We start from the raw sequence: 18,224 nt of genomic DNA on the forward strand, positions 1-18,224 counted from the left end.
TGCAATACCGGGACCCTGCTCCACGACCACCCCCCCACACACACACACACTCCCTAATGACCACGGGGAGGGGGGGCCAGCGGGCTCAGGTGAGCACACGGGGAAAGAGCGAAGGGGCGAGGGCGGGGTGTGCCGGATGATTAGCCAATCCGGAGAATTTGAGGCCCTCGTTGCTATGAGACAAGTCCCGCCCCGCAGGCGGTACCGGAAGTGGCGGGCTGGGATCAGCCTTTAAGATGGCGTCTCCTCAGGGGGGCCAGATTGCGATCGCGATGAGGCTTCGGAACCAGCTCCAGTCAGTGTACAAGATGGACCCGCTACGGAACGAGGTGCAGGGGCGGCGGGGTGACTGCTGGGGTCCGTTAGCTGTGCGAACCCAAGCGGGCGAGAGGACGGGCGGTGGCGGGACAGGCGCCCAGTGCGCCTGCGCAGCAGTGGGTTGCGCGGTACGCACGCGCGATTCCGGCACGGTTGCCAAACGCTGGACTTGGACGCCTGCGCGTTTAGTGTCACTGACGGCGCTTGGTCTCCCTAGGGAAAGGAGGGTCGGGCGAGTCCTGGAGAAGAGAGCACCCGCTGTGAGCGGAGCCCTCTGCTGGGCGGAGGGGGAGCTCATTTCCCCCACCCCCTTCCACGGCCTGAGTCCATTGACCGGAACCGGAGCTGGGAAGTGCGGAGGTGATGTGGGGTGTGTTTGCCAGACCAGTGAGGAGTGACTGGGGGTGTGTCCGCAGGAGGAGGTCCGGGTGAAGATCAAAGACCTGAATGAACACATCGTTTGCTGCCTGTGTGCGGGCTACTTCGTGGATGCCACCACCATCACAGAGTGTCTCCACACCTGTGAGTGTCCCGGATCCTGCCCTGTCCTCACCAAGGCTGGCTGCAAGCCTCTGTGCTGTCTGTCCCACTCCGCCCTATGTGCCGGGGTCCCAAAGGGCCTGAGCGTCTGCGTTTCTCCTTACAGTCTGCAAAAGTTGTATTGTGAAGTACCTGCAGACCAGCAAGTACTGCCCCATGTGCAACATCAAGATCCACGAGACGCAGCCGCTGCTCAACCTCAAGCTGGATCGGGTCATGCAGGACATAGTCTATAAACTGGTACCAGGCTTGCAAGACAGTGAGTGGCCACCTTGTGTTCGTGGGACCTCCTGACTCTCATGCTGGGTGGCAGCTTGATGTGAATAAGAGTCTTATTGGGAATCATCTAGATAAAGAGGTCAACAGCCAGGACAAAGAGAATTAACATGGCCGCCCTTCACCCCCTCCTAGGTGAAGAGAAACGGATTCGGGAGTTCTGTCAGTCCCGAGGCTTGGACAGAGTCACCCAGCCCAGTGGGGAAGGTATGTCCTTGGTGGTCATTTGGGGGAGAAAGGGGGCAAATAAATCTCTCAAGAGTATTTCCCCTGCCCAGGATTGCTCTCTGGGGGATGGGGGTGTGGGATCTGTACCAGCCTCCTCAATGTCTACTTTTTCTCAGAGCCAGCCCTGAGCAACCTTGGCCTCCCTTTCAGCAGTTTTGACCACTCTAAAGCCCACTATTACCGCTATGATGAACAGCTGAGCCTATGCCTGGAGCGGCTGAGGTGAGGGGCAGGTCAGAGGTTGCGTGAAATGATACTACTGGTGCCCCAGAATCGGCTAAGGGACTTACGGAAAGGCCAAGGGGTGAGGGAGTGTCTGTTCCCTTGAAGAGTGTGCTATGGATCTAGGTGGGAAGAGAGGAAAAATGGAATCCTCTAACTTGTTTCTGTTTCTGTCCAGTTCTGGCAAAGACAAGAATAAAAACGTCCTTCAGGTGAGAAAGGCTGAAGGGAGGGCCTCTTTGAAGGAGAGCTTCTCCCCACAGCCCCTTCCTCACACACCTGTCCTCTTCCCCCTTCACTGTTCTTAGAACAAATATGTCCGATGCTCTGTTAGAGCTGAGGTACGCCATCTCCGAGGGGTTCTGTGTCACCGCCTAATGCTAAATCCACAACATGTAAGTACACTCGTGTTATATGAAAGAACAAGAGGCTGAAAGGGAGGGACATGTCTGGTTTGGAGGCTTGTGTCTGGAAGGGAAGCTGAGACAGGGAGATTACTTCAAGTTCAAGGTTAGCCTAGGCTAACCTCGCCTAGTGAATTCCAGGCGAGTCTGGGCTCTGGAGTAAGGCCTTGTCTTCAGAAATAAAAAAAAAAAAAAAGTGGGAGGAGGCTCTGGTGAGACAGCTTAGCCCCTAAAGCGCTTGCCTTGCAAGCCAGAGTTCTGTCCCCAGACCTAAACCAAAACCCACCTAGTGAGGCAGCGCAAATTTATATTCCCAGTACTGGGGCTGGGACTAACCTTACCCTACTTGATGAGTTCCAGGGCAGTGAGAGAACTTGTCTCAGAAAAGAAACAAGATGGATGGAGTCTGAGGAACAACACCCAGAGCTGTTCTCTGGCCTCCACAGACATAAACACAGTGTACACAGGAACATAGATACATACATACATACACACATACACACATACATAATACATACGCACTCGGGGACAGTCCAGGGAACAGTCTCTGCCGAGTACTACCAAGGTCTCTTCCCTGCCCCATCTCCCCCTTAGGTACAGCTCCTTTTTGACAATGAGGTTCTCCCTGATCACATGACAATGAAGCAGCTATGGCTGTCCCGCTGGTTCGGCAAGGTAAGCCGGGTGCAATGGGTTGAGGACCCTGCAGGTGCTAACAGCCCACTCATTTTTTCTTTCCCTTCTTTCCGTAGCCATCTCCTTTGCTTTTACAATACAGTGTGAAAGAGAAGAGGAGGTAGGGGCCAGACTTGCTTCCACCCCCTTCCCACCCCTCCCAGATATTTATGTGAAATTAACTGTGGCTTTATTTTTTGAAATAAAAGCTTTTCAAAAGCATTTTCATCTTCCTTGGCTACTCACTGCACACTCAAGCTTTGGCCTGTGTTCTGGTTGCTCAGCAGTCTCCCTGGTATCTACCAGATGTCCTCAGGAGTCCTTCGTGACTTCCAGAAGGAGCGGGACAGAGGCCTGCGTGAACTGAAATCTGGCCTTTTGGGTGAGAGAAGGCCATCTACATGGCAGCTCTTGCTGTCCTCGTGTGCTGCAGGATACGATAGCAGCCTCAGCGGAAATGTCACAAACGTGTCAAGAGAGGACAACCTGTGGCCCCTACAGGGCTGAAGAGGAGGAAAAGCAATATTTAAGGAAAAATCCAAATAATTGCATTTGGTTCTGTAGCCTGGGAACCAAAGTCAAGAGAGAAGACCCCACAGATGGTATCTAGTGGGGCAGTCTGAGCCTAGGACAGCTGTCTACAGAGGCAACTAGCCTTGGGGAGGGGAGTCAGTGAAGCTGGGATGGGGAAGACACCAAGAGGAGCTTCACAGAAGAGGGGCATGGTCAGGCAAGGGCATATCTTGTCTCTAAAAGCCCACGGTACTTGATGAACTTTGGCAATAATCCCACAGTGTCCTAATTCTATGGATAACTATGTGGAAGGGTCAAAGTATGTCCACACCCAAAAGACAAAAAAAAAAGCAGCCTGGCGGTGGTGGCACACGCCTTTAATCCCAGCACTCGGGAGGCAGAGGCAGGCGGATCTCTGTGGGTTCAAGGCCAGCCTGGTCTAGAAGAGCTAGTTCCAGGACAAGAACAAAAAGCTATGGAGAAACCCTGTCTCGAAAATCCAAAAAAGAAAAGAAAAGAAACTGTGTTCAAAACCCAAAAAAACTGAAACAACAGAAACCAGGCAGTAAGAGGCCAAAGACACACCCAGGCCATTGTGAAGAAAACCTCAGACTGCTGCCCAGTCTGGGATGAGTTGCAGTGAGGGTTCCAAAGTGTAAAGCCCAAATCTTGCTGGCTGAAGGCTGAGCCTGAAGCTCAAGCGGGTCTTGTATACAGCTGAGGTTAGAAGGCTGTCAGTCAATACAGGCCGCCCTACGCTTGCATCTGGAACTTTCCCACTTTGCATTATGTTGTCTGGAAACCTTACTAAGTCCTTGGGACACATGGAGAATATAGGGCCAAGGCAAAAGTGTTACAGAAGGTGAGCTGGGCCAAGCAACTCTCACCTATAAATTCCAACACTGGGGAAGCTGAGGCAGGAGTATTTATTACCAGGAGTTCTAGGCTAGCCTGGCTGGAGTACAAAGCCGTTTCCAACAAAAAGTGCTTGAGTGTCTGAGGCAGATGATGGATCTGGGTGGGGATGCATCCCCAAAGATTCCCGATCTGTGGCTCATTCCTTAAAGCTGGGTATGTGCGGAGAGGGGTGGACAAGAGACTCACCTCCTCCAGGGACCCTTCCCCCATTCAAAACAGCTGTTCCCAGAAGCTGACCTCAACAGCAGGGCAAGTTGGGATAAATATCCCAATAGTGTTCCCCTGTTACGTCCCAATCAAAAGTCTACAGCACACGCCTCGAGAGTTTATGCACCTCTCCGAGTTTCTTATGGAGGCACGGGCAAGGAGGAGCGCTGTTAAGCACAACAAACACTGCGGGAGTTAGACTGTGGTCTGTGTGTTGTCCCCCCAACCCCCGCCCCGCATTCTTCCAGGGTGCTTGCTGTTGGATATGGCAGCAGCTCAGTAGCAAAAAGAAATCTGAGGAATTGGGGTTGAATATGATCAAAACACAAAGTATAAAATTTTCAAAGAAAAAATTTTTAAATAAAATTAAAAATGTCAGCAGCTTGTATCCATGAAACCCCGTGCACCACCACCACTCCCGCGCGCTAAATAAACGCTTTTGTTTTATTTTAATTAAGTCGGGCCTGAAGACTATGGGTTCCTAGCTCAGGAATCCTGAGCTTCCATGCCTGGAGATGTCTTTACTTTGAGGCTGGAGCAGCCGAAGGTGCTACGGTTTAGATCTGGCTGGAACGATGGGGTCTGGTGGTTGCGCGGTCTTCGCAATCTTCTTCCTGTCAGCGCAGTGGCGGCAGCTGTAGTGCATCTCCTGTGGTTGCTGATGTTGCGCAGCTGCAGACTCACTTTCCTTTTCCCACCCTGACCCCGAGGTCACTTGCATCTCATTTAGGGATATCACACCAATGCTTCTGGGGGAGGGGGTGCAGAACTCAATAGAACTCAACTCCAGAACCCAAGGGATGTGATTACCACTTAGGTCCTCAGTCTGAAAAAGGAAACTGCCCCAGGCTGAGTGCAAGCAGTTCTGAGGTTGAGGCAAGAGGATTGCTGTGGGTTCTAGGCCACTCTGGGCTACACAACAAGACCCTGTTTCAACTCTAGCCCCCAAAAGAAAGCAACCCAGAGATAGAGGGACCTCTCCCACACACCTTGCTTGGCTTTTCTTCCTTTTCCTTTTTGTGTGTGCTAGGCAAGTCCTCTGCCAACTGACCTATATCCCCAGCCTCTAAAAATACTTTTGTTGTTGTTGAGACAGGGTCCCACTGTGTAGCTCCGGCTGTCCTGGAACTTACTATGTAGATCAGGCTGGCCTCAGACTCCGAGATCTGCCTGCCTCTGCTTTCTCATTGCTGGGATTAAAGGTGTGTGCCACCACACCTGGCTTCTGACAAGGTTCTTTTTTTTTTTATTTTTTTATTTATTATGTATACAATGTTCTGTCTGTATGCCTGCAGGCCAGAAGAGGGCGCCAGATCTCTTTACAGATGGCTGTGAGCCACCATGTGGTTGCTGGGAATTGAACTCAGGACCTTTGGAAGAGCAGGCAATGCTCTTAACCACTGAGCCATCTCTCCAGCCCCCAAGGTTCTTTTTTTTAAAAAAAAAAAAGATTTATTTATTTATTTTGTATACAGTGTTTTGTCTGCATGTATGCCTGCAAGCCAGAAGAGGGTACCAGATTTCATTACATCTGATGGTTGTGAGCCACCATGTGGTTGCTGGGAATTGAACTCAGGACCTCTGGAAGAACAATCAGTGCTCTTAACCTCTGAGCCATCTCTCCAGCCCCCATGACAAGGTTCTTTGTCCACCGCCACAACAGGGCAATTCTGAGCAGCCTCCAATCCAGTTTGCTTTACACTCAGAATTCAAAAGGATTTTGTGGGGTAAGCCACTCTGAGAGCGACAATCATTTATTGAACAGAACTAAAGGCTAAAGGGGCCTGGGTGGAGGGAACCATTGGGTGACAGGTGAGTGTCTTAAGGAAATGAAGGTCTGAGTGTAAGCATCCCATCTTCTACTCTGAGAGGGATTTAAAAGGCCCTGAAGTGTGAGACACAATGGGGAGACAGAGAAGACTGGAGGCCAGAAGAATTGCCTGAGGATGCCAGGGAAGACATCCCGGATCCTTTAGGACACCAGAGTGCTGGACCTGTGGGTGCAAAACAACGGGGCACCAGGAAGTTTCTGTGCTCCCCTATTCCTGTAGGGAAAAGTCTAAGAGATAGCTGAGCGCTCCTCTCAAGCCCAGAACCCAGGTTTAATCTCTTTCTATCCCTCATTAATCACTCACCCTCCTCCGGCCCCCTCTGTGGATCCGGTTTCTCCCCAGCTCAGGTTCCAACCTGGAGAAGCCCCCCTCCATGGCCCCAGGATAGTCTGGACTAGTCCCTAGGCATTGGGGTGGCCTTAGTCAGCCTCTGATGTCGGGACATCTTCCCTTTAACCTCTCCACTTCTCTTTCCTCCCCCCAAAACTTGTGTCTGAGGACTATCCCGTCCATCACCTGACCCCATCTGCTGCAGGGAGGAGGCAGGCAGGAGAGATGGAAGGAGAGGAAGGCAAAGCCCCTCAGGAGAGCCCCACACTCCTCACCCCCACACACGGGAGTAATTGAGAACAGAGGTAAAAAGGACATAAAAGCCACGTAATGGACATACGAGGCAAGGTTGCAGTGTCTTTTGGGTGACAGGACTGGGATGCGGTGGGGCAGTTCCTGCTGCCTCCTGGGATCGGCTTTAATTGCAGAGTAAGTGAAACCACAGGGTCTGCAGCAGAGGCCCTCCACTGCCCTCTCCCCCACTCCGCCCCCATTAATAACCAATTAACAAGGTTCTGAAGCAGCTCAGCTTTTCCCCATGGCCTGGCTCTGCTCTCTGACCCTTCATTGAGCTTCGAGAACATCCCCCAGGCTTCCAGGAGGATCTGAATGCCTGAAGGCTGGGGTGTCATCAGAGGGAAAGGGAACCCTTTATTGGGAAGACACCCCTCCCACTTTCAAGGGGAGTGTCCTATTGTCAAGGAGCCTTTGGCCCAGGTCCCCAGGATCTCCTAAATCCTATTTGGGGCACCACAACTCTAAGCTACATTTGCCCTAGGGGACAGACCAGTGACGTTGAATAGTATGGGAGATGCAGAGAGGCCTACAGGAAAGGGGACATGGGGAATAGTCCTGCAGTTGGGGGCGGGCTGTTCTGGTTTTTTATTTAACTGTAACAAAACAAACACAAACAGAATACTAGTTTTGCCTTGGCACAGTGGCTCACTCCACAGAAGACCAAGCCAGGAGGATTGCTTTGAGTTTGAGAGAGCGTGGGCTACATAATGAGACCTTAGCTCAATCATAAATATGTTAATTAAAATTAAAAGTCATGTGTGATGGCACACACCTTTAGTCCCAGATAAGTTTGAGACCAGCCTAATCTACATATTGTAAGCTCCAGGACAGCCAGGGCTACATAGTGAGATCCTGACTCAAAATAATAATAATGATAATGATAATAATAATAACAATAACAATTTTAAAAGAACATTGGCATTCCCGTTGGTAGTAGTTGAGTCTCCATGTCCATAATGTTCCGCCTTTTGCTATTCAAGGCGGTTATAGTAGAAAGAGAGCCCACGCCAGTCCAGCCTCACTAACCCAGCTTCCTTGTCCCTGAACTGTCTTATTTCAACTCAAGATGATCATGGAGGGCAAACTCAGGTGAGAATACCCGTGGGGGAGAAGAGGACAGAGATTACAAACAACAGCGAACAGACTAGATCTCAGAGTTTACGCCTAAGTTGCCAGTGCCGCCTGCTTCGTGCTCTGGCTGGGTCTGTGGGGTCTGCTCTTCAAATAGTCTTCCCTGGAGAATGACCCCACAGGGACACCACACCTGGACTATGAGAGCTTAAAAAATGACAAAGGCAGACCCACTGGTAAACCAGGAAGAAGAGCAGGTTTTCTGTGGAGCAAGGGGCTCCTCCAGAACCTTAGTGCCAGTCCAGGGCTCTGGAAGCTTTTTGGGTGTGTTTTAATTTACTGGGACCTCTAGGCTACAGCAAGGCAGACTCACCTTCCCATTCCTTGTGGTATCTTTTTATGACAGTCATTCCACTAGGCCAGGCTCTCCCAAGTCTTGGTCCTGGACCCCCACACTGTACCAAACCATTTCCAGCCACCGTGTTCTCTTTAAGACCTTTCCCCAGGGTTGGGTGTGTTAGATTTGGCCAAGTTAGGATACTGAGTTCCTAGCTAAAGTCCAGGAGCCTAACACAATCAGCCCTGATCCTGTTTCTAAGAACTCTGCAAATCCCCAGCCCTCAGGGCCAGGGAAAGCAATTTTATTGCCCAGGAGTTTATGAGCCAGAGCCGTGGGTGGGGAGCCAAGCAGCAAGCAGAATCCAGTAAAGTAAGCCCAGTTTGAACGTGCACAGAGAGATCACCGGCTTCTCTCCACCCTATAGAAGAAATAAGGCTGCCAGGACACCTAAGGGCTCCAGACTCACTGTGGGCTTTGGAGGGAGGTGCGGGTGCAGAAGGAGGGGACATGGGGCTCCCTCCCAGCTCTAGGGGGCGGGTCCGAGACAAGGGGCCCAGATCGGAAGCTGAGCACTGGGGGCCAAGGAGGTTGTAGAGCCAAGAGCAGCAGGAGACGGGATCGTTACAACCCGGCTTGCCATGAACTCTGGACCCCAGCGCCGGACACCCTTCAGCATCGCAGACATCCTAGGCCCGAGCATGATTCCCCGAGCACCTTCTGAGCCACAGCTTCCCGAGGCCAGCCCTGATCCCGCGTCGCCGCTGTGTGCGCTGGAGGAGCTGACAAGTAAAACATTCCTGGGCCGTGACCCGCGCGCTCTGCAGCCTTCAGAAGGTACAATGTCTACAAGGTCGTGGGCTTGAACTCAGTTCTCTCTCCTTCCTCTGTCTCTCTCTGTCTGTGTCTCCTCTCTCTCTCTCTCTCTCTCTCTCTCTCTCTCTCTCTCTCTCTCTCTCTCTCGTCCCTAGTCACAGAGTTTTGTTCAACCCTGGGCGGTCATTTTTACCCAGCCCTGCCCTCTGTCCATGTGTCAAGAGTTGCATCCCGGCCCGCAAGTCTCTAGCGTTAATTCCTAGACCTTGCAGTTGCTCCAGGGGGTCGCCAGCGCCGCGGGGTACCTCCAGGCTGGGAAGAATCTAGGGACCGCTTGGGCTGGTGCATTCGCTGTACGCGGGACAATTGCGACCGAGAAAGGCCGTGGAAGAGACAAAAGGCTTGAGCTCTAGGCAAGAAATGAGTAAGGCAGGGAGGGCTAGGACTAGGCAGAAAGCTTCGGAGACCTTCTAGAGAGCTCTGTGCAAGAAGGTCCTTGCAGCTGCTTTGGGCATAGGAACCGCCTCTCTGCCCCCTTCCCTCCCCATGCTCCCACTGAGTCCCTTTTTGGCTCCCGGAAAAGGGAGTGGATGTTTTTAAGCAAGTATAAACAGACGGCTTTATATGGCCACCAGGCCTTGTGGGTCACCCTACCTCAATCTAGCCTCTAACCTTACCTTACCTGGAACTCCAAAAGGCGTCAGAGGATCTTCTCCAAACGGCCTTGATCCCTACACCAGATCTCCTCTGGTCAATCCCACCCACTCCCCTGCGTGAGCAACCTCATTTCTCTGTCGCCAGCATTTCCAGAGGCCCGCTGCTCTTCGAATCCCTGACCTGACCCGGTGTGAAGGGAACGTGGTGCTGAGCCTCCCCCACACCTGCTTGAGCCTTGCGACCCTAGCTTTTCCACCCAGACCACAGCTCCTCCAAAGCTGGAGACTGACATTTTCGTCCCATCCTGGCAGGCAGAGTCACCCCAGAGGCGTCGCTGGGTTCTGGCGCTGGTGTCCGGAGACGGCGCAAGTCGCGTACAGCGTTCACTGCACAGCAGGTGCTGGAGCTGGAGCGGCGATTCGTCTTCCAGAAGTACTTGGCACCGTCAGAGCGCGACGGACTGGCTGCGCGACTGGGCCTGGCCAATGCCCAAGTGGTCACTTGGTTTCAGAACCGTCGCGCCAAGCTCAGGCGGGATGTAGAGGAGATGCGCGCCGATGTGGCCTCTCTATGCGCGTTGTCCCCGGGAGTCCTGTGCCACCTGACACTGCCAGACAGCTCTTCAAGCCCTGACCCTGGCCCTACAGGACCTGATTCTGAGCCCCATTTATCGGATGAAGAGATACAGGTGGACGACTGAAAGATAAAGCCCCCGCCAGCCCTGGATTCCAGGGCCCCGGACTCTTCACCTCTGCTAGGGCCCTTGTCTGGGTTCCCGGGTGGAAGAGAGAGACCCACTTAGCCCTGTTATGTCCCTCAGTCCACACTCCTACTTTTTTTTACTCGTTGAGAATAAAACCGCCGCTCTGCAGCAAGGCGCCTCAATCCGGGATGTCCGCAGCCCAAACCAACGCAATCTCCTACTCACTGGGAAATTGCTTCTGCTGCCTTGCGGTTCCTTTAAAACGTGGTGCTTCTTTTAGCCCAGATAGTAACCTTAAAAGGCAGGTGTCTGGCTCTGCTCATCTTCCAAAAGAATCTTGAGGTCAGGATTTGGACTCGGGCATCAGCTACCCTTCAGAGATCCAGCTGTCTCTCCTCTCCGGAGACACTGGGTGGAGAGGAAGTGGGCAGGACTCTAGCGGTGGCTTCCGGTCACCACCCTCTACCTCCTCCTGGCCACCTTTGTTCCCAAGACTGTCTGCAGACTTGGAGAGCTCAACGGGAAACTTTAGGTTGTCCCCTATGTGATAACGTGTTTCTTTCCTTTCTTTTCCCTCTTTTTTCTTTTGAGAGACAGGGTTTCTCTGTGTAGTTTTGGAGCCTGTCCTGGAACTCACTCGATCTCAGATCCACCTGCCTCTCCTGAGTGCTGGGATTAAAGGCAGGGAGCATCCCACCACCGCCCAGCTTTTCTTTCCCTACTCTTAATCAAGTTCTACTAGCGCTCCACACTAAGCCTAGAACACCTGTGATCCCAGCACTTGGGAGGTGAAAGCAGGAGGATCAAGAGTTCTAGGTCAGCCTGGGCTACAACAGGCTCGCAGGTACGCGCAGGCATGCGTGCGCGAACACGCACACACACCAATAAAGAAAGAATTCTATGACAGGACACAGTGACACACCAGTGTCTGGGAAGAGGGCACACCACTTCTACCTCTGGGACCTCTGTCCTGGTGTGGGAGCAGGGCACACCTGACTGGAGAGGAGCTCAGAGTAGCTGTGAGGGCCACGAGGACATCTCAGCCTGGCCCCACTGCTGATGTCTCTGACATTCACTTATGCTGGTCATTGATCTCCCTCCTGCAGGGGCACTGGGGAGGGACTGGGAGCATCTAGGAGTTACAGGCCCACCCTGCCCATCTTTAGGAGACCACCACCCAGCTAGGGCCTCCGCTGCAGGTGAAGGGCCAAGAATGGGAAATTCCAGGGAGGCTGAATAAGGCTGGAAAGCAGGAGTGATGCTGGTGTCTTCACGCAATAACCGAACGCTTTGTGTGAATCAACCAGCAGAACAGCCAACCGTGGACATCGGGTCGGGTGCTGGGAAAGACCAAGGACACCGACCCATAGGTGGTAAGATGAGGTCCATCTTTAATGCTTTTCTGATACAAGCCTTTGTTTTGTGTTGTTTTTGTTTTTCAAGACAGGGTTTCTCTATGTAGCCCTGACTGTCCTGAAACTCACTTTGTAGACCAGGCTGGATTTGAACACAGAGATCCCACTGCCTCTGCCTCCCAAGTGCTGGGATTAAGAGTATATGCTACCATACCCAGGATAAAGAAAATGTACATTTACACAATGGAGTACTAAACAACAGAAAAAATAACAACATCTTGAAATTTGAGGGCAACTGGATGGAGTTAGAAAACATTATTTTGGGGGCTAGAGAGATGGCTCAGCGGTTAAGAGCATTGCCTGCTCTTTCAGAGGTCCTGAGTTCAATTCCCAGCAACCACATGGTGGCTCACAACATCTATAATGGGGTCTGGTGCCCTCTTCTGGCCTGCAGGCATACATGAACAAAGAATATTATATATATAATAAATAAATAAGTATTTTTTAAAAGTTTTTAAAAAAGAAAACATCATTTTGAGTGAGGTAGCCCAGACCCAGAAAGACAATTATTATATGTACTCACTCATAAGTGGTTTTTAAACATAAAGCAAAGAAAATCAGCCTACAAATCACAATCCCAGAGAACCTAGACAACAATGAGAACTCTAAGAAAGACATACATGGATCTAATCTACATGGGAAGTAGAAAAAGACAAGATCTCCTGAGTAAATTAGGAGCATGGGGACATTGGTAGAGGGTTGAAAGGGAGGGGAGAGGCAGGGAGGGGAGCAGAGAAAAATGTAGAGCTCAATAAAAAAAGCAAACACTAAAAGTAAATAAATTAAAAATGATAAAAGATTAATTTATTTTAACCATATGCATATATACTGTGTGTGTGCCTGGCACCCACACTACCAGAAGAAGGTGTTGGATCCCCTAAAACTGGAGGTATAGTCAGTTGTGAACCCACATCAGCTGGGAGCTGAGCCCAAGCCCTCTGCACCTCTGCAAGAACACAAAGTGCCACTTCTCCTGACATGCTGTTCGCCCCCCCCCCCCCCCCCCGTCCCTGTCCCCGTCCCCTGGCTGAAACAAAAGGACGCGCTTTCGACTCCCCCAGGTCCCAGCCCTATAGAGGCGATTAAGAATAGGCTCTGTACTGTAAACAAGCATGTCTTCAAGGTTTAGGGAGGCCAAGCAGAAGAAGGTAAGCTGACACAGTATGAACGAGACGGGCAGAGGCCTTGGGCAACTGCCGAGGGCAGCAACTGGACTGGGAGAAGAGTGGCGCAGTCACAGAAGGGAATCCGTGTGATTCTCCTAGTGACTGGGACTATATGATTGACAACCTTATAAACTCAGCACTGGAAGGAAAATGGCATGGGACAGAAACTGTGGCCACTGAGAAACAGCTGAGAATCTGCCAGTCATGCTCAAAACATATTCTTTGCAACTGCACCACCCTTCCATACACACAGGTAGCACAGCAACCTGGCTCTGGTCATGCCATGGGTCTACCTTCTAGACTTCTCCAGCAGACAGTCTGCTCTGTTGGGCTGCCCAGCACCGCCAGGTTTTAGCACTGATACACCAGCACCTCCAGGAGACTCAGGATGGCTGGACACCTCCTTTTGTGATGACTCTGCACTTGAGCTTCGGAAGCAGAGCCCTGTCCACTAGGAGCAAGCCGGGGAAAGGGTGTCGGAGTGACTCAGACTCAGATGAGGCTAAGAAGTCCTGAGGAGGGAACATTATTTAAAGGTGTGTCTAAGAGTCAGTCAGTGCGAGAATAGTTATGAATGCGGCCCAACACAAAACGGTAAATGTACTTAAAACATTGTAAGGGCTTTTTTTGGTGTGTGTGTGTGTGTGCGCTGTTTTCCATGTATATGTGACTGCAAGGATATTTTTGTATATGTATTCATCTGTGTGCATGCATGTGTGTTTGGAGATCAGAGAAAAATAGCAGGTGTCGTCCTCAATTGCTCTCTACCTTATTTTATTTTATTTTATTGAGTTGGAATTTCATTTTGTAGCCCTGGCTAGCCTGAAACCCACTATGTAGACCAGACTGGCCTTGAAGCCTCAGAGAGCTGCCTGTCTCTGCACATGCTCCCATGTCTGGCTCCCCCTTATTAAAGGAAGGAAGGAAGGAAGGAAGGAAGGAAGGAAGGAAGGAAAAAGGAAAGGAGAGGAAAGAAAAGAGAAAAGAAAAAAGATGATGATCTAGGTATGGTGTCGCATGCCTTTGATCCCAGCTCTTGGGATGGAGAGGGGCAGAGATAGCAAATCTCTGAGTTTGGGGCTAAGCTGGTTTACATGGCAAGTTCCAGGTCAGCTAGGGCCATATAGTGATACATTACCTTAACAAAAGAAAGAGAGAGAGAGAGAGAGAGAGAGAGAGAGAGAGAGAGAAGCAATAGAAGAAGACAAGACATCTGGCCTCCATGAGTGTGTGTATGTGTGCAAACACACATCCCTCTCATATGTGTACAACACTCTGTGTGTGTGTGTCTCGGAATGTAAATAGTGATTACCTGAAGGCTTACTGAGCACCGACTGCTGTGAGCTCAATGCTCTGTAGCCTGATTGAAGTTCCTGGCCTGGTGCTAGCAAGTTTACATCCATCAGTTTTCTAGGTGATGTGGCTGATTCTGACCTCCACACATGGAGGTCCACAGACCCAGGAATTCTGCATTCTCTTAATTTAAAAAGCAGTGTTTTCACACACCTCTGTCTATCTAGGAGTCACAAGTACTCCGGACAGCTGCGGGAAAACTCAGTTTTTAGCAGCCTGGATGCATAGTTTCTCAGCCTTCTCCTTTAGTCCTCTAGCTACTGTGTGAGGCAGGGATTGCCTCTATTGTGCAAATGAAGGGACAGAGCTCACACTTTTAACTCCATCACACAGACTGATTTCTATGAGTTGGAGACCATCTAGTCTACTTTGTGAGGTCCTGGCCAGCTAAGGCTACATAGTGACCCTGTCTCAAATAACAAAAACAAAAGAGAGGGCAGGGATGGGCAAACCCTCAGAAGTAACCTTGAATAGTATAGACTGGGTGGAGGACATTGGGGTGGAAATATGGTCTTAGTTAAGGTTTACTATTGCTGCACAGAGACACCATGACCACGGCAACTCTTATAAGAAAAACATTTAATGGAGGTTCAGTTCATTGTGATTATGGCCAGGAGCATGGCAGCATACAGGCAGACGTGATGCTGGAGCTGAGAGTGCTACCTCTTGACTCAGAGGCAGCAGGAAGTCCAGTGACTGTTAAACTGAGTAAAGCTTGAGAAAAAGCCCACCCCCACAGTGACACACTTCCTCCAACAAGGCCACACCTCCTAGTAGTACCACTCTCTCTGGGGTCATTCTCTTTCAAACCACTACAGTTGTATTATCCTAATCCTGGGGAGACGCGAACAAACGTTACTCACTCCAGGTTAGGATCCCACGGTAGACCAAGGCGAAGATACCGCCAGAGTAAAACATGGTGAACCAATGAGTTTTACTGGGATTACTTAGAGGAGCAGCAATGACTCAAAGACAGCTGCTTCACGAAGACCCGCCTCAGCACGGTGACAGCTCATGAATGCTGGACTTCTGGAGCACACAGCACAGCCTGCAGGCAAGCCGCACATCTGGAGCACACTGCACAGCCTGCAGGCAAGCCGCACATCTGGAGCACACTGCACAGCCTGCAGGCAGCTCAACAGGTCTGATGCCCTTTCCATGTGACTCAGTTGGTCTGGTCCTTCTCCAGAGAGATCATCTTGTCTCTGTTTTCCATGCAGTTCACCTTGGCTGAGGGCAACTCTCAGCCGTCCCTACTGCTTAAACAGCCCAGGGAAGGGAGGGGCTAAAGAATCTGGTCAGTTTCCAGGACTTCCTCTATAAAGTTACACACCTCACACATTGCTGGATAGCAATGGTGTAGTCCCTCGAGCAATTATAACCTTAGTATTGGATCAGACACAGCCTGAGGTCTCCTGTGACTTTCCTTCTGGTCGGATTACTCTGGCTACAGTCTGACCTCTGAAGAAGCCACAGCCTCTTCAATCAAGAGGACAAGGGACTTATCAGAGGGTCTCATTGTCCCCTGGGTCCTAGCTGACCTTGGAGGTCAAAGGCCACACTGCTACGTTTCTTCTTTGAATCTCTTCCCCTAACTGGTGTAGACTCCCAAGGTTTTCTGAAGGACAACCTTACCAGTCTTGTCATTTTAACTCTGTGTCACAGTTAGGTAAAGCTTAGACAATTTTAAACAACCCAAGCAGTTTTACATAAATCTTGGCTTTGCTGTGACTTGGTTTCCCCACATGATTAAAGTCTAAGCCAGCAAAAATATAAATAATTACCTGGATTAGACATTAATTTTTGGTTTTTTGGTTTTAAGATTTATTTATTTATTTACTATATATACAGTGTTCTCCCTGCAGGCTAGAAGAGGGCACTAGATCTCATTACAGATGGTTGTGAGACACCATGTAGTTGACTGGGAATTGAACTCAGGGCCTCTGGAAGAACAATCAGTGCCTTTAACCACTGACCCATCTCTCCAGCCCCACATTTTTGTTCTTTTAAGCCAGTTTTTGGAAATACTATCACAAGTTGATCAGTATAATGTTGCAGAATATTTGTTTAACTGTGCAAAGATATGTTGCATTTGTTTAACTATGTAAACATGTGTTGGATTTGTTTAACTATGTAAAGATGTGTTGAATTTGTTTAACTATGTAAAATAAAGATGTGTTGGATTTGTTTACCTATGTAAAGATGTGTTGGATTTGTTTACCTATGTAAAGATGTGTTGGATTTGTTTACCTATGTAAAGATGTGTTGGATTTGTTTACCTATGTAAAGATGTGTTGCATTTGTTTAACTATGTAAAGATGTGTTGCATTTGTTTAACTATGTAAAGATGTGTTGCATTTGTTTAACTATGTAAAGTTGTGTTGCTGTTTAACTTGCCTGCCCAAAGCACCTGATTAATCTAATAAAAAGCTGAATGGCCAATAGCGAGGAAGGAGGTCTAGGTGGGACTTCTTGGCAAGGAACATAAACAAGAGGAGGAGTTTAGGCTGGGGGAAGAAAGAAAAAAGACACTAGAGAGGTGCCAGGACCAGCCAGCCAGGAAGTAGAAAGCAGGACATACAGAATGAAGATAAAAAGCCCTGAGGCAAAATGAAGATGAGTAAAGATAGGTTAAATTAAGTTAAAAGAGTTAGCGGGACAAGCCTAGGCTAAGATTGAGCATTCATACTCAATAACAAGTCTCTGTGTCTTTATTGGGAGCTGTTGGTTACCCAAAGAAAATTCCAACTACAGTATAATTTTGGGGGTTTAAAAGATTTATTAAAGCCGGGCGATGGTGGCGCACGCCTTTAATCCCAGCACTTGGGAGGCAGAGGCAGGCGGATCTCTGTGAGTTCGAGACCAGCCTGGTCTACAGAGCTAGTTCTAGGACAGGCTCCAAAGCCACAGAGAAACCCTGTCTCGAAAAACCAAAAAAAAAAAAAAAAGAAAAAAGAAAAAGAAAAGATTTATTAAATCTATTTTATGTGTTTAAGTGTTTTATTTGCATGTATGTAGGTCCACCATAAGCATGCTTCATGTCTGCGGATGTCAGACAAGGGCTTCTGATCCCCTGTTGTGAGCAACCATGTGGGTGCTGGGAATTAAACCCAGGTCCTCTATAAGACCAGCAAGTGCCCATAACAGCTGAGCGATCTCTCCAGGCCAGTCTTAGAAAGAGTAATAAACTTTAATCATCCAGCATATGGATCATCCTTAAATTCTATCTTTGTATGGTTTATTTGAATTCCTTGTGGCTTGGCTTTAGGCTTTCATTGGCTCCATCGCTTATTTTTCATTCTTAGAACAAAATCTTTTTAGCATAAAAAGTCCACCCTTATCCAAAAATTCCCTTTTCCTTTTTACCCTTTTAACAAAAGCATAACCTTATACTTAGATTATTCTCAGCAATTCTCTCACACCCACTTACTGTTTCTTTCTTGTTTCATGCCTCTGTATGTCTGCAGGCCAGAAGAGGGCACCAGACCTCATTACAGGTGGTTGTGAGCCACCATGTGGTTGCCGGGAATTGAACTCAGGACCTTTGGAAGAGCAGACAATGCTCTTAACCACTGAGCCATCTCTCCAGCCCCCAAGCAAATGCCTTTCTAATAAACTTTAGAGATAAAAGGTTTACAAAAGGATTGTCAAGACTTTTTATTACGCAAACAGGTTTGTGTTATGAACCAAAAAAACAACCAAATAAAAGATAACTAACTTTTAAAATTTTTATTTTACTTTTTAATTATATGTATCTGTATGGGGGGGGGGGCATGTAGGATATGTGCAGGTGCCTTCATAAACCAGAGACATCAGATCCGCCAGAAACTGGAGTGGCAGGTTGTATCAAGCCATCTGATGTGGGTGCTGGGAATTGAACAGGGGTCTTCTGCATGAGTGGAGGCATCTCTTCAGTTTCAATTAATTAAATTTTAGACTTGTTGAT

The 18,224-nt window shown here is 49.4% G+C and overlaps 2 protein-coding genes across 2 annotated transcripts; both read left to right on the top strand.

Annotated features, from left to right (window-relative positions):
* Nucleotides 1-185: 185 nt before the first annotated feature.
* Nucleotides 186-2,879, top strand: Pcgf1 (polycomb group ring finger 1). Its single transcript, XM_041638857.1, has 9 exons — nucleotides 186-329; nucleotides 735-840; nucleotides 965-1,117; nucleotides 1,270-1,341; nucleotides 1,479-1,584; nucleotides 1,763-1,796; nucleotides 1,893-1,979; nucleotides 2,583-2,663; nucleotides 2,741-2,879. The coding sequence occupies exons 1-9, from the start codon at nucleotides 237-239 to the stop codon at nucleotides 2,786-2,788; spliced, it is 780 nt and encodes a 259-aa protein (XP_041494791.1). The 5' UTR covers nucleotides 186-236; the 3' UTR covers nucleotides 2,789-2,879.
* A 5,926-nt stretch (nucleotides 2,880-8,805) lies between these two features.
* Lbx2 (ladybird homeobox 2) lies at nucleotides 8,806-10,341 on the top strand. The gene is made up of 2 exons (XM_041642529.1): nucleotides 8,806-9,005; nucleotides 9,953-10,341. Exons 1-2 carry the CDS (start codon nucleotides 8,810-8,812, stop codon nucleotides 10,339-10,341), a joined length of 585 nt encoding a protein of 194 aa, XP_041498463.1. The 5' UTR covers nucleotides 8,806-8,809.
* Nucleotides 10,342-18,224: the final 7,883 nt, after the last annotated feature.

Source organism: Microtus oregoni, unplaced genomic scaffold (assembly GCF_018167655.1).
Source record: "Microtus oregoni isolate MIOR12 unplaced genomic scaffold, Mior012 000002F_ref0000024, whole genome shotgun sequence".
Taxonomy (NCBI): Eukaryota; Metazoa; Chordata; class Mammalia; order Rodentia; family Cricetidae; genus Microtus; species Microtus oregoni.